This window comes from Musa acuminata, chromosome BXJ1-9, assembly GCF_036884655.1.
Source record: "Musa acuminata AAA Group cultivar baxijiao chromosome BXJ1-9, Cavendish_Baxijiao_AAA, whole genome shotgun sequence".
Classification (NCBI taxonomy): domain Eukaryota; kingdom Viridiplantae; phylum Streptophyta; class Magnoliopsida; order Zingiberales; family Musaceae; genus Musa; species Musa acuminata.
The window spans coordinates 36383183-36400199 of NC_088335.1; the positions used below are offsets into that span (position 1 = coordinate 36383183).

Here is a 17017-nt window from a genome sequence, read left to right on the forward strand (position 1 = left end):
TGATAAAAAAAAAAAAGCCGAAATAATTGCTGGAAGCCTATGATATGAAAGACAAGGCTGCATGGGAGAGCAGAACCACATGAACAAAAGCCAAATCTAACTTTGCTGCCTCTCTCTCTCTATACATGTGATGCAAATTCTTATGGACTGAGACCATCCATAGGGTTTAAGATTTCATGTCTTTCCTGGGCAGAGCCAGAGGGCGTATAAATAATGTGCAGTGTGGTAAAAAAAGTCTCTTCGACATGCATAAAACAATCAAGTTCATTTATGTGTATATATATATTTGATTGTACTATGATTAATTAATTTTGACCTGGAACCAATGTTGCAAACGCAGATCTATGTTTATGATCTATTTCTTGGAAGGTGACATACAACTTTATAATGATCAGTTCAATGCTGGTCGTTTTATACATATAAATATATATATATACTGAATCTGGGATGATGTATAATATCAATTTCTATTTAGAAAAAAAATAATTTTAGGTGGTCTTAAAAATTCCAAAAACAAATCGAGTATGCTGATTAGAAGAGTAGCTGCAAGTGTTTTGTTACAAAAAAAGAAGAAAAAAAGCCATAGTCATCATGGAGGAATGTGAAACTATATATGATTTCAACTATAAAACGTGGGACTTTTGACGAGGATAAATATGATAACAACACTGGTGTCTTTCGTAATTGAAAGTAAAGCATCATATTATTAACTTCATATTGAAGAAATCTGCAATATGCAATCATCAACAAAACACATTCTCATTCTAAGAATTTAGTGAGGGACAATAAAGCAATGAAGCACTCTGTCAATCATATGTTAGATGCTCGGTTACATGGCTGCATGCATGCCCTTTTTTACTTTTCTTGGGAGAATACAAAGAGAAGCACGTGCACATGCACAGGAATGAAGCAACTGTGGTCTTTCTCCCTTTATGAAAGCAAAAGATGTCCTCAGCCACTCCATCATGCATCCTTGAGCCATAAAACTCCATATCTAATCTGATCTCACATAGATAGACATGGGCATACACTCCCTCTTCCCTTTTGCTTGTCACTTCCCTCAATTGTCTCCTTGTCTCTTCCACCTTTTTTTTTTTTTTTTCTTTTCTCCTTTCTTTTGAACTCTTTATTTGGCAATGGATTCTTGATGTCCTCAAAGTCAGTATGGCCTACCCAACGTGAACTCAAGATTGGGTTTGCTTGAGTTCAGTGTCTCCGACAGGCATGATGAGTTCAAATCTAAATACATTTCGAAACTTTTCGTTTGCAGGTCCTTCTGAAGAAAGAAATCAAAAGAGCTTGGCATCAGTTCACTCCATGACATCATCTTTTCATTGTATCCATCAGCATCTTTTTTAGCACCATAAGAAGCTTGAATGTTCTTAAATATTCATTTACTCCAAATAGTTCGAGTAGTAACTTCGAGTGAAATGCTAAGTTGATACCTTAAGCGATTGCATACTTTCTGTGGGGGATTCACTGGAACAGCCTTCCTTGCTGCAAAATGCCACCATTATAAAGAAGAAATCAGTAAAACAAAAAAAAAACAAAAATGTAGGCATTAAGAGTATGACTTCAATTAGATACAGAAAGAGGCTGCCAGGAAGCTTCAAATGCATGACTTTTTCATCAAAATATTTGCATGAGAAGGAGGATCATTTGCAGGACTTTGAAAGCTAAGAAGAAAAACCCTACAGTATGATTTGTACTTTTGGAACAGTTATTTCAGATGAACCTGTATCTTGGAATATAATGGGGTTGGTCACTTTAGGGTCCTCAACAATAATAAAAAAGGGATCATAACATCATCATGAAAGTTCAAGTGTTCACCATGATCCTGGACGAATGGAACAAAGCCATATGCTGCCTTTTCTCCCATCAATTTGTGTAAAAGAAGAATAGTGGAAATTTAAAGGAGTGAAAGGGATGCTTTCATAAGGCTAAAGAGTCCACAAGACTTGATGGTGGAAGGAGGAAAATGACACGTACTCTGTTAGCCATATCATTGTTTACCTGACTTCACCAAGAACCAATTACCTAATGAACTTTTTTGTTTACATTCTCAGCTTTGATCTGGTTAATAATATCTCTCGTTAGCTAATAAAACACAAATAACAACAGGTTATAGCTAATAGGAGACATTCGAACCTCTTATATCCTGATCACATCTTATTCTTGGTTGATGCCAAGTTAAACCGTGGAAAGCTATTAGCCCCCCTTATGAGTCGCACAAAGTTTTGTATGGCTTGTCAGCTTTAAGCAGCACGTCATTTATAAAGACCTTTCAGATTTCAAACTTTTATCTAATCAGCTTCCACAATTATCATGACATGCTATTATTTCAAGTAGAGGAATGTAAGGAAATTGGATCAAGTGCAATTAGTTTGAAAATGTCAGATGCATGCAAGTCTATTACACGTGCCAAACACTGGATAAAACGTTATCCTACTTCAAAAATACTGCGAGTTGTCATTTCAACCTATTATCGTTCAGTGAATATTTATTTCAGGCTACAATATATTATGCAGCAAAGGAAAAAAAAAAAATAGATAACTTGAAACCTGAAGTTATATGTCACCCATTATATGATAATGACTAATTAAAAGTCAGTATTTTGTACTTAAATCTGGTGAAGATCAATGGTGAAACAAATGGCTATAAATCATATCATGTACCGAAATTAATACACTCAAAAGTCTCCTCTTTGGTTCATGTGTCATTATTACCAATGCATAAACTGTCCTTCAAGCACAAAACACAGAGAGTGAAATGAATTAGTATAACTTATCTATGTGAAAAGAAATACTGTTTAACAAATATAAGTATGCAAGACATTGATCAGATTAACTTATCAGAACCTCAAAGAATTGCTCCATGGACGGATATGATCTGCGACAGGATGTGTGGCTGGCCACTGATGTTGCATGGATGATCCCAATCTATGTGGAATGTTTGTATTATCTAACAAATTATCATCATACATCTCTCCGTTCGACCCGTTCTCACATCCTTCAGATTGGCCTATAACAAAATGTAATAATAAGCCTAAGAACAGTACTGTGTTCTACACTTCAAAATATAGTGGCGTTGTATGATGCAGTGAGAGAGACAAGATATCTGTCACCTGAAGAAATTGTTGGTCTGTCTGTGTTCTTCACAGTCCGATACATCTGCAGTCATCGTATGATCATTAGCTAACATTTAAATCATTATTAAGTTGAGAAAGAAAAAGCCAACTTAAGCTTCCTGTCCCTCTAGTCCTCGAGCCATTGATCTAAATAATTATGCATTTAAAGACAGATGCAATATAATTAAGCGGTTAGGTATGTAGGATTTTTGAGAACAAACATCTCGGAGCTAATGTTCATTATACTCCATCTTTGTCACTGCTAAGGATTTTTGAGAACAAACATCTCAGAGCTAATGTTCATTATACTCCATCTTTGTCACTGCTAAAGCTCGAGTACTTTTTATTTTGTCATGTGTTGATCTCATCCTTTCTTTCTCTGTAGTAGCATGTTTTCTGCTTCATATGCAAAAGTTGCCACAGTGCTATCCCGCCAGAGAGAGAGAGAGAGATGGCAGGATGAGATTCCACATTACTAAAGCTAGAAATGAAACAAAAAAATAACACTCAGATAAGAACCAAAAAGATTAGCTAAAAAAATGAAAATATTAAAGAAAAAAAAATGCTGAGACATCCTGAAATCTCAGGAAAAGGACGAGATGAATAAAAATTTCTGGGAAGAGCAGATTCAGAAGCCTACTTTAGCCGACAGATGCTACCAAGTCAGAATTTTTACTCACCTGCAAGTGAGATTTCACATGAGCTAAGGTGAGATCTTTTACATCCATGAGCTCCAGAACAGACTTGGGTGTGGCTCCTAAACTCCAAGAATAGAACACAGACATAGCAGAAAGGTAAAGATCTGTTCGTCCCTCTGAATTGTTTCCATATCCCAAAACAACAAATAATTTACACAACAAAATGACAAGCAAAACATACTCTCATGACCTCCCAACAACTCCACAGCATGGACAAAGCGAGCATGAAGCGTTGTAGTCCAGCGCATTCTCGGTGATCTCATGACCCTTTTGGCTGGGAATCTCGAGGGCGAATATCTCGATCTCGACATGCCTGGTGTTGTGGCAAAGGGAGTGAAACTAGAGGTGGAAGAGGAGTCATACATGTGCTGCGGTTGATGTGGGGGGCCTAAAGGAAAGGAAGAAGATGGGTTTTGGTAGATTGGGATCCCCCTTATGGGCTTCAACAAGCTAAGTTCTGAGTGGTACCCTTCCTGTGGCAGTGGGTGGTGGTGGTGGAAGTGGAAGTGGTGGTGATGGTGGTGAGGGTATAAGGAACGGAGGAGCAGGCTATCCCTTGTGTTGCTGGAGAATGTAGCAGTCGGGCTTCCCAAGGAGAGCTCGAAAGTGATATCGTCGGCCTTCGCTGTGAAAGGGATGGTGCTGCTCTTGTTGTTGCTGTTGTTGGTGGAGTCCAGTGATCTCCTCCAAAACCCTAATTCCATATTCTCATCATGACTTCTCCAACCTGATGCTGGTGTGGTGTTTGATGGGCTGATCTGAAGAGATAAATCTGGCTGCGCTGGAAAAAGTTCCATTCCTGCTCCTTCTCCTCCCTCCTTCAGCTGGAGCTCCTCTCTTACTGCTGTGGAGATTGTTGTGAGAGAGAGAGATGTACCTGTGGGAGTTTCTCTGGAATAAGAGGTCTGTTCATTTGGGTATGATGTAGAGGAATTTGTCTGGAACGATGGTGTTATAGTGAACACTTGTGTGCAGTGATATCATAGTAGGTAAAAGAGACGGAGGTAATAAAAAAAAAGAAGATGATATGGAGCTAGAAAGGTTGGTTGGCTCTTGGTTTGTTCAGGTTACTATGTCCAAGAAAATGACACTTCAGTGGGTGAGTGATATGGATATTGGGATTTGGTTGACTTGCACCTTTTACTTTTTGTTGAATTTTCTATCAGTAAAGTGAAACTTTTTCGTACACAAGGATTTTACTTGTTGGCATGTTTCAACCAAGCACAGCACACTGGTGGCGAACGACACAAGTGAAGACATGTTATGTTGTTGACACTGCTCCTTATTGGGTTATCTTCTCCATTGAACTTTTGCTGTTTGACCTCCCGAACTGCAGCACCGATTGCAGCGGTTTGCAGATTCTCAAATTTATTTTTCACAACCATGTACGTATGTATACGTTGGTTAGGAAATTGGAATTGGAGACACCCATTGTCACACGTCCAACATCAGATCCGAAAGTTAAAGATTTTGGTCATATCGGGAAAAACAACCATTGGCTTCTTAGATTTGTTATCGAAAGTGCCATAGATTAAAATCCTCCGTAACTTTCATTGAATAATGCAGGAAAAAGATTGTGAAGGCGAAGAAAAGAAAAGAAGAGATTTTGAATATGATAGTAGAAAAAAAATTAACTGATATCTGTTGGTGGCATTCATAGTTCAGACAACTTGTCGTAGCTTTTATGGCTGGAGTTTGCCTATTAGAATCTTTTCATATGGAGTACAATAATGTACTGCTTAAGATATAAATTCATTGAAATACCTGACGAAATGTCGAAGCCTCTCTTTGGTTCCTTTCCCCCCCCCCCCCCCCCCCCCACATTAGCTCCCATTACATACATACCTTCTACTCGATGTGTGTGACGCAAGACAAAAGATGCAAGGAGAACACTCGTGTATGTAAGTAAGCTCATTCTAATGTCACACATGGACTGTGTATCTTTTCTGATAAATAATAAGTGAATTAAACTCAAGAGACATATACTAAAGAAGGATGATGTAATGTTGACTAATATTAAAAAAATAGTAAGACAGTGTCGCTTCCAGAAGAAGGACCTAAAGCTTTTGAATACTCGAAGTAGCCTCCCTTTGCTCCATGGAATAATGTGGGTCTATTTCTTCAATAGCCTAAGCTAGGAAGGCCAAAATGTAACCCCAACCTTAATTCTCAATTCCTACGGTATCTGCACTAAAACTATACAAAACTCCTCTCTCTCTCTCTCTCTCTCTCTCTCTCTCTCTCTCTCTTCTAGAGTCTTCTTACTTGACAACAAAGTTTTCCTTCACTTGACATTTTAATAGAGAACACTGTGGCAACATATGTCTCCTTTTATATCAATGAAATTCTCCCTTTCCTAGATCCCAACAACTATCCATGTAAATATAGGATCCCAATGGTACAAAGACACCACAACCACAGCCTTAGAAAATGTATCCATATAGGCTTCCATAGAATCAATGACACGACATTGGAAGCTTAGTTCTCTGTGATGGGACTACTCGAATTGCTTGGAATTAATTGAGGCCCGAAGGCCACAAACAAAAGATCGAGAAACGAGATCTTGTCATCGAGTACTTAAAGACAATGGCTCTACATTCACGCCATGGATAAGAGATCGTCACAAAGTGAGCAATCAATGTCAACTAATCTTCATGGGGTCTCCGAGGATAATGATTAAGTTAATAGATGTTTTAGAGGTTTAAGAAGGAAGGCAGCATTTGACCATCACTTAATGTGCTACGTTTTCCTACGTCAGTCATGTCTTTGGTAAAACCCAAGAAGGAATCTCCATCTAAGTTATTGGTAAGTATAACTTGAAATATTACTTACAGTTTGCTTTCACGTTTTACTCTGGATGGATCTCCTCACGTGCTTGTGTGTGTGTGTGTGTGTGTTTTTAAATTATATCATTGATTTATGATTTAATGCAACCATTAAAATAGAATTTTCATCTCAATAATGAGAGGAGTGGTTAGATCTAGCTAGGTCATGAAATTTTTTAGTTTTGGAGAAATACAGCAGACATTTTTTCTATCTGTTATTTTCATATGTTTCAATTTTCTCTTTGCGTTGATTGCCCTATTCAAGTGTTGTTTCCTTGTAAACATCACTTAGGAGATCATGAAATTTTTAGTTTTGGAGAAATACAGCACGCATTTTTTCTATCTGATATTTTCGTATGTTTCAATTATGGCTTAAGCAGGTGAAGAGTATTGAGTTTCGAACATGCTTTAAATCATAGTTATTAAAACCGGATTGAAAAATAATAATAATCAGGAATTCAATCCTTTATTAGACTATTTTTTATTAATATTAATTGTGACATCTTTAAATATAGAGATTCATTTTTTAGGGTTATTTTTACATTATCATTTGTTATTGCCATTTTTATTTTTTCCATTTTTTCTCATATGTTTATTTCTTGAAATACCTTTTTTTTTTACAATAATTCTCCTTTGTTTTCTTTCACAACCATTTTTAGTTCTTTTATCATAATATATCATGTTCCGATCTATTTTTTTTTATCAGTTAACTCATTGAAGTTTAATTTTTTTTAAAATTTTCTAGTAATCAAATTTTTTGAATTTATTCTATATCAAAGAGACATTTCACAAATATTTTTTATTATAAAAAATCTGTAATCTCTCTTGTTTATGATATAAGTATAATTACTTCTTAAAATTATTTTATATCCAGCTTGCAGTCCGACTAATTGATGCACCAATCCAACAATTAAATTAGACTTGAGGCTTGACTGAGTATCCGAAGTAGACTAAGTCAGATAGCTATGCTGAAGTAATAAATGCAAAAATTTAGCAAAGGAATTTTAGTGTAAGTGACAAGTATTTCTGTGGCTAAAGGTTGATCAAGTTGTAGAGATTGGCGATAAATAGCTTATCTGAAAACAATTCCTTTTCTCAATCTTCCTATAATACAGCATGACAAGGTATCCAAGGTAATGCATTAATGCTACAATTTAATATTGTCAAAAATAAAAGTTTAGATAGAGTCAATAATCATAATAATCTTTTTTTAATATAAATTAAATATATAATCTAATATAAAAATATATTATAAATGATTTAATAGTGTAGGTCAATCAAATCAATAATAAAATACTAAGTAAATTATGAGACAAGATTTACTTGGAAAAACTCTTAGAATAACGAGTAAAGGAAAAAAATTACGAGTAAACCAATCAAATTTTCACTATAGAATAACGAGATTACAAAGTTCACTTTCTCTAGATTAACTTAAGTATATCAAATATTATGTGAAAAATAAACAATCATATGAGTTTTAAGAAATTAAGTAGAAAAAAAATCTTAGAAATCTATAATGATCAATTTAGAGATCATCATGTCTAGATCAATATATCAGAAAATCATAATAATTGAAACTAATTTCACTTACCAATCAATAAATCTTTCTTTCTCCCTAGATGAAAGCATCTTTTTTTTTTCCCTATATATGATAGTCATCTTTTTTATTTTTTTCATCTATCCCATATAAAGGATAGGGTTAGAGTTTTTAATTAACCTCATAGGTCCCACAACTTAAGTCTTGGGTGGGACCACCCAACAAATCTCTCTCTTATGCCCAAGTGGAGAGTTCTTTCATGTTTGTTATCTTTCTACAAGTAATAAGTTCTTTTCGAAGGCAATGATTTAGTCATCATATTTGATTTGTTCTTATCAATATGGATTTTTTCAATATGCAATTATTTCATCTTTAATATATCTCAAATTTAGTGATGCTTGATATCAATATGTTTAGATTTGGAATGAAAAATTAGATTTTCATTGAGATTATTAGCACTTTAATTGTTATAATATAAATAAACTTTTTTTTACTTGAATCTCAAAAATTTCAAGGTACTTTTTCATCCATAAGAATTCTTTACAAGTTTCTATTGTAATTATATACTCAGTTTCATTGGAAGACAAAGTAATACATTTTTTATATTTTTGACTTCTAAGACATTGCTCCATTGAAAATGATATCAAATAACTATAGATAAACTTTTCTAGAATCAAGTAACATAGGTTTTTTTTAATGCTAAAACATAAACGTAATCTAGAAGTACATCTAAAATACCTATAAAATCACTTAACTATTGCTTTTGAAAGAAAAATCAATTAACTATACCAATTGCATGACTAATATATGGTTTTATTGAGACATAAGATACTCTATTCATATATTCTTTATCATTTTTACTTGTAAGATATCATTTAGAACTCAACTTAATAGGGAGGATTTTTCCTATTCATACATCAAATGCCTGGAAGAATAATCATGTAATATTTTGTTTCTATTTTTATATTTTGTAAAAGAAAAAAAAAAAAACTTAAAGTAAGATGAACGCAAGCACAAATACAACTATTTACTTTAGAGTGAACCAAAAGAATAAGATTGAGAGGTCAACCCTCCCTCCAAAAGCAAAAAAAATGGATGATCTGAATAAAAGTGACAAACCAATTTGTAACAATATTTTCTTCACGAAATATATGAAAAACTTCACATTCAAAAAATTGATGCATTAGAGTATGCATTGACCAACCAAATTACATGAATGTTCATACTATTTTATGTTTAAACTCTCTTCAAGTAGATCAGGTCTCAAGCTACACAATTAGAGAAGTAGATCCCTCTACTGCGTATCTCACTTTATTATTATTATTATTATTATTATTATTATTATTATTATTATTATTATTATTATTATTATTATCATAATTTTTAATTCCAAAATCAATTTATTCTTTTCATAAAACTCATGTGGTCCATAGAAGAGAGTGATACAGCCTAAAATGCACTTGAGGATATGGTGCAAATGTACATATAAATCGATGTGACTCCTTTATTGGAGCACAATGGTACCTTCCGATTAAGTCAATTATGATCTGTGTGACATCAATAATTTTTACTTGAGAACATTTTACAGTTGGACAAGCACAAATTTACATCAACAGCATTCTCACTGAAAAGTTGGAGAAAGTTGGTGTAGATGTTCACTTGAAAGTAGTCTATATTAGATGGTTAACCATTTGACATTTATGCATTCATATATATATATATATATATATATATATATATATATATATATATATATATAGAGTAAATATAATTTTATATTCCTACCAAATCATAACTGTTATCATTGGGTACCTTTTCATAATAAAAACATAAGTGAATAAACTATTTTAATCAAAGCTTATCATTAATTAATCTTGAGTCAATATAAATATAGTTAAAAATCCACATGTAAATTCATAAATAATCATAACTATGGACATGTTGGGTTCTCAAGAATGCCTAAAACCATATTTAACCTTCAAACACATTTATCATTATATCAGGTCCAAAAGAAACTAACTTTTAAATTTATGATCAATATTATAATATAGGGTCCAAATCATAATCAAACTGACTAAATAATACACAGCTATTAAAAATAACATATCAACATGTCCTTCTAGTGAATTAGTCTTTGCCTATCATTTCAATATGATGAATAATATAACATTTGAAACTACAATAATAAATGTTCTTTTCATTTTTAAATGAATACAATATTAAAAGACATATTTCAAAAATTATAATAAAACTCATATGATACTTCCAAATCACAAAACTTAATAGTTACTACAAACATAAACATATTATTAGTTTTGAAATCTAAATAGATAGAGTCATTGGATGCCTTGATCATAAACTATTAGAACTGATATAGCGATCAAGACCCTTCTTCTTCTTCTCCTGAATCATTCAAATAATATAAATAAATGCAATGAAGAATCATAATCCTTTCTTTCTTACCTCAATATTAATCTTTTTCTTTAAGACCATATCACATTCAATAATTTAAGATTAATCGATCTATAGTCCTATCTACTTTCTGATTGGTGGGGAATGATAGAAATATAAAAACCCAAAGTACATGCATGTAATATTTTAAATTTTAAATGAACCCTTTTTTATATAAAAATGAGATCCTTAAGATCACATACCTTTATTTTTCAATTTTTCTTTTTTACTCTTTTTTCTTCTCTGTCAAATTTACTCTTTTTATATAAAAACTGTTGGTTCCACAACCAACAGTTTAGGCTTCACTAAATTTAGAATCAAAATTGAACCACTTTTAATTCCGGTTCTTGTTTGAATAACTGATTTCGATTAGAGTTTAATCAAGATTTGAACCCAAGTTAATAGGCCTAAAATACATAGATATAAGATTCTTTTGATGAAGAAATCATTAGGAAGATCATAATCCATACCTACTCTTTGATAAGATTTTGATTTCCTATTGAGTGAGTATTGGTCCCGGAGACAATCTCTTCTCATGCACCGAAAATAGATGTTCTTTTGAAAAATAAATAGAGATTACACATTGAATACTCTCTCTAATACCCTAAATTTTTAAATATGCTCCTACGTTTGTAATCTTACTTACATACATACATACAAGTCGTCATGGGTATTACATTCTTCTCCCCTAAAAAAAAAAGAAGTTTAATCCTCTGAACTCGACGTACCTAAATAATAAAATAATTAAGGATAGTTGGTCTTCCTACCCTCTTAAGCTTCCAAGTCACTTCTCTTTTGCTATGATTACTCTATCGAACTTTGTCTTAAAATCAATGATGCAAATAGGTTTCTCTTAGCATGACAACTTTTTTCAACTAAATTAGTTCAAGCTCCATTATACGATCTGGATTATGGATATATTTGCTCAATATTAACACAAGCAGTGCAAGTGGTAAGACTAATTTATAAGTTACTTGTCCAATCCTTTATAAAATATCAAATGGTCCTATACACATAATCCAAATACCGTCTTTAAGTGTTTCTTTGAATTCCAAATCACATCATTATTATCAACATATCTCTTTTATTTGCTTTATGCTACAAGAAGGTGTTCTCTAGTCACTTTGATCTTCTCAATATTTTTTTCAATTATGTCAGGTCTCAAGTGCTTCCCATTACTAATGTCATCCCAACATGTAGGAGATTTATATTTTTTTTTCCTTATAATACTTCAAATGGGGGGCCATCTTAATAATTGCATGATAGCTATTATAATAAGCAAACTCATTTTTTTCATCCTAAATTCCACTCAAATCAATAACACAAACTCTAAGCATGTCCTCAAGGATTTGTACAACTCTTTTGATTGACCATCTATTTATAGAAAAAAAAAACTGTATAAACTCAGATTAGTCTCTAAAGACTTATGAAGACTCTTTTAAAAGTGTGAAATAAATCTTAGCTCTCTATATGAAAAAATGATGATTAGTACACCATATAACCTAACAATTTCTTCAATATATAACTTGACAAACTTGGTAAGCTCATCCATAATTAGCCAAATAATATCATTTTATGAACAAGTCTTTCGTAATCATATCACAAAATCTATAGATATATCATGTCATTTCTATTGAGGTATAGACAAAATTTCTAATTTTTCAGATGACTTCCTATGCTTAAATTTTACTTGTTGGGCAAATAAGACATTGTGAAACAAATTTTATAATTTTCTTTTTCATATTAATCCACTACAAATTTTCTCTTACATCTCTATATTCCCACTTGGGCGCACTGTATAAGTTTCACTTATTTGGTACACAAATTCTATTATCAAACCTCAAAAAGTCATTTTTATAAATTTTAAATTCTGATAGAGATCCAGCCTAAATATCATCTCAAGTTTTCTTCAAGTTTCATTCTCCTTACCTTATTTAGTTCTTTCGATCAAGGTTGGTTGAATGGTAAGATTAGCAACTTGAACCCTAGTTTATGCCAATGTACTCTGATGCTCAACTTTCTTAAGTTTTCTACAACACACATTTAAGTGGTGATCATAGCTGTAAGATTGCTTGTACCCTTTCTATTAAGTGCATCAACAATAACATTTATATAATAACTAGGGTGATAATTTATAATTAAATCATAATTTTTTTAATAGTTCAAGACATCTTCTCATCTCAAATTCAGCTCTTGCCAAGTAAAAATATACCTCAAAATTTTATGGTCAATAAATCTCACATTTATCACTATACAAATAATATCTCCGTATTTTCAAAGCAAACACTACTCCTGTCAATTCAAGATCAGCGTGGGATACTTCTTCTCATGTTGCATAAGAATATATCCCTTAAAGCATCAATATATATAGTAAGAATAAGAGCATATATCAGTCATCTTTTTTACTCTTTGGAAACTTTCTTCATAATCATCATCTGATCATTGAATCTTGGTTCCTTTCAATGTCAAACTGAGTTAAAGGTGTAGTAGTGTTGGAAAATCATTCAAACTTAGTTTCTTGGAAAATCCTTTCCAAGAATCTATGAACCTCAAATAGGTTTGTTTCGTTCTACAATAACTTTTTTCTACGACTTTCTATAATGACCTAAGAATGCTTTATTCTCTAATCAGAATATATATTTTTTCAGCTTTACATATAACTTATTATCTATTAGAATTTATAAAATAATTCTCAAATATTCTTAATGCTCTGCTCTACTTTTTGTAGATACCAAAATATCATTAATAAAGATCAAAATAAATTTATCTAAAAACTTAAACATCCTATTCATTAGATTCATGAATGCTACAAGTGCTTATAATAAGAAATTTATAATGTCGATATTATTAGGATTTTAATAGTAAAAAGGTAGGGGATGAATTAGTAATGATAAATCAATATATTTTGAAAACTTGGTTGATTAAGTTAAAGTTGCAAAGAGAATGAAACTAAGTTACAAGTAAAGAGCAAGTAAAAAGAGGCAGAACAATATAATGGTTCAATCTTTCTGACCTATGTTCATTATTGATTTCTCTTTCTTTGAGGTCATCAAATTTCATTATTGATATTTTTTCTAATAAATAAAGATCAACTACCTTTGTTATAACTTTCTCCTTTTCCAAACTGAGGAGATAACCTTCATACTTTCTCTTTACACAATATCTTTCGACTCTTACAACTTAGAATTATAAACAAACTCAAGGGGAGGAAACTTAAACTATACTAAAAATATATGCTTTATAAACCAAGCCTTAGTTTGATATTTATAGGCACAAAAATGTTTCAAGAATGGAGCCAAAAATTTAAATCCTCAAAATTTTGGGTACGAACAGTACTACCACCGGCATTGGACAGTAGTATTGCCATAACTAGGTGGCTCTAGCAGTACTACCACTAGCTTAGGTGGGACTACCATTGAACTAGGTAGTACTATCACTGGTATAAGCAGTACCATAATTGAAAATACCGACAAAGCACAAATAGTACTTGTTGATTGATTTAAGCGGTACTATTGCTTAGACTTGGCGGTACCATCACCTAGGCCTAGTTTAGGCCAACGATTTGGTCTTTTAATAAGCTCAATTTGGTCTTGATTTAAGCTCAATAGCTTTCTTGAAAAGTTGACATGGTTTCAACCTAATATCAATTCCAATTGACCTAAAATAACCTTGATCAAGGCAGTAACAAATCAACCATATATCTGACATATTTACGAAGCTTTCGACATATTGTACTTTCTTTTGACATGTTGTTCGATCTTTCAGTACTTCGTCCGAATCTCTAATATATCACCAGTTCCTTTGACATATCACTCATTTTAATAGCATGTCGATTTTTCCATGATATCCAATCTTCTAGCACAATATCCAATTCTTTCGACATGATGCCCAAATTTATAGCACAAAGCCCGATCTCTAGCATGTCAATCAATCTTCGACTTGATAATTTTCTATCACAATGTTTAACTCTTTTGCTCAATTGGTGGCCCTTTGGTGGTTTAAGACCATGATTGAACTATTTCTTAAGCATATTAGCCCAATTAAACTCATCAATTAGTTTCATCATTAAAATTTGGGATTCAATGATCTCTCCTTTTTTTATGATAAGAACCAATTAATGATAGGGTTTTAATAAGACTCCCATATCTATTTATCATTTTAAAAAATTATGATAAACTTGAACTTAAATGATCATATATCCTTTTAAATACATATACTAAATTCAAATTAAAAGAAATTTGATATTGTTGATATTATGATTCAATAATTCAAGCCTAAAAATTAATATTCAATTAAGTTTCAAATTTGAACTTATAATAATTATTATTATAAATTTTAATATTATTAATGTATAATGTCAATCAAAATATAACTATAAGTTAACCATTTATGAAACATGAGTTGTATAGTAACAAAAAAACATAAGATATCATAACTCTCCCAGTTACTACTTCTCTCCCTTTGTCAATCACACTTCTCCTCCTTTATCAAAAAAAAAAAAAAACATGAGTTACTACTTCTCTCCCTTTGTTATCAGCAAAAAGAAGAGAGTGATATCATTATATCATGGTACTATTTCTCCCACTTTGTATATATAATTTAGTTATGTAAAATTAAAAATTACTTTGATATTATTATACATAAAGGATCTTAATATTGTATTATCGAAGATAAATTTAAGTTATGTATACTGAGAGGTCAATTGATGATGGGTCTTGACAAGACTCTCCCTATCTATATCTCATCTTAAAAATATAATAAAATTTATTCAAAATAATATTTTTTCAAAGATAGTCTTGAATTCAAGTTGAGATAAATTCGATCTTGTTAATATTATCATTGTAAGCCCAAATATTCGATCTTGTTAATATGAGTGATGACACATGTGACACACGATATAATCTTTTTTGTTATTATTATTATTATGATATTTTGTCACTTTATATTAGATATATTGTGATGTCTTTGGATCTATGCGATGAGAATTATATCATGACAATGAGACTAATTCGTTTATAAACATAAATCATAAATATTTCCAATCATAGGTTATTTGAGAGGGACATCGAGATAACCGATCATATCAGTGTACTATATACCCATCTATATTATAGATGGAGATAGTTGATCTTATAGCTGCTTATGTGAGGACACTAGGGATATAGTCCAAGTGCTCATTAGAGTATTAGTATATTGAATGATTCGCTTACCGAATGCTAGTTGGTTAATAATACCCCATCGTTAGATAATGATTCCATAATCCCAATTGTGTATTTGGTTTTTAGACTTGAGACACCAAGGATACATAGTTTGAGTACTCTATTCTTTGATACTAAACTTATAGGTATAGAAGTTCCAGATCTATCACAAATGGTCACTAGGAATGACAAACAACCTCATGAAGGCAATTAAGTGTCAATAGAAGATCATCCACCTTTGGTATTATGAGAGGAATATGTTATGATCAAGAGCAGCACTAGGGGGGGGGGGGTGAATTAGTGCAGTAGTAAAATTACGTCAGTTAAAAACTTTATTGCCATTAAATCCATTTCCGATGAAAGATATTAACTTGAAATTGTACAGAAACGTAGTGAAGGAGGAATTTAGTTTGCAATAAGGTAAATAGCAAGAAGTAAATACAAACAAGATTTTAGAGTGTTTCAATCGTCGTGACCTACATCCACTTCGTCGATTCCTCTTCCGTTGAGATCACCAGCATCCACTATCGGTCTTCCTTCAATAGGCGAAGACCAACCACCTTTTACAACTCGATTCTCCTTTTACCAGGTTTAGGAGAGAACCCTTACACCCCCACTTACTCTTTTCTCAACCTATTCTAATACTTAGAACTTTGAGAGGAGTTTACACAAGATTGCAGCAACGTTTCTTTCCTTTTTCACTCTCAATACTTGTGTATCTTAACTAGGGATGATAGGGGTATTTATAGGTTTTAAGTTGATTTAAACTTAAAGCCTAAAAATATCTCATCCCAGGTTTCTCGGGCACGAGTGGTACCACCGCTAGTGTTAGTCTGACACTGACACTGCATTGGGTGGTACCACTACCCAGTCTGCATGGTACCACTGCCTGGCACCCTGCCAGGGGTGGTATAACTGCCCAGACTGGTGGTACCACCACCTGACATAATCTCGAAGACTATGCCACGACGGTGTCACTTCTTGGAACACTATTTGGGCCTCTCATTGGGCCCAACACAATCTTTACATAGGCTTAGTTGGCCTCTAATTAGGTTGGCCCAAATCTAAACCCAATTACGTGCTAACTACGAAATCTAAGATATTTGCTAAACTAAACAAGTCCCTATGTCTTGGTTTCTTCTGGCGAGCTTCTAGCGATCTTCCAGCGAACTTCCGACGAT

General features: G+C 32.6%; 1 protein-coding gene across 1 annotated transcript; it reads right to left on the reverse strand.

Annotated features, from left to right (window-relative positions):
- Window positions 1–790: 790 nt before the first annotated feature.
- On the reverse strand, window positions 791–4760 carry LOC103973646 (probable transcription factor KAN2). Its single transcript, XM_018821525.2, has 6 exons — window positions 4007–4760; window positions 3808–3884; window positions 3125–3170; window positions 2859–3021; window positions 1446–1497; window positions 791–1276 (listed from the first exon to the last, which is right to left on the reverse strand). The coding sequence occupies exons 1-6, from the start codon at window positions 4620–4622 to the stop codon at window positions 1160–1162; spliced, it is 1071 nt and encodes a 356-aa protein (XP_018677070.2). The 5' UTR covers window positions 4623–4760; the 3' UTR covers window positions 791–1159.
- Window positions 4761–17017: the final 12257 nt, after the last annotated feature.

Coding starts and splice junctions, on each gene's coding strand:
- LOC103973646 (XM_018821525.2), bottom strand. CDS start 4,622: ATGGAACTTTTTCCAGCGCAGCCAGATTTATCTCTTCAGATCAGCCCA. Junction 3,885..4,006: donor GTTGTTGGGAGGTCATGAGA/GTATGTTTTGCT, acceptor CTTGGAGTTTAG/GAGCCACACCCAAGTCTGTT. Junction 3,171..3,807: donor ATGTGAAATCTCACTTGCAG/GTGAGTAAAAAT, acceptor CGATGACTGCAG/ATGTATCGGACTGTGAAGAA.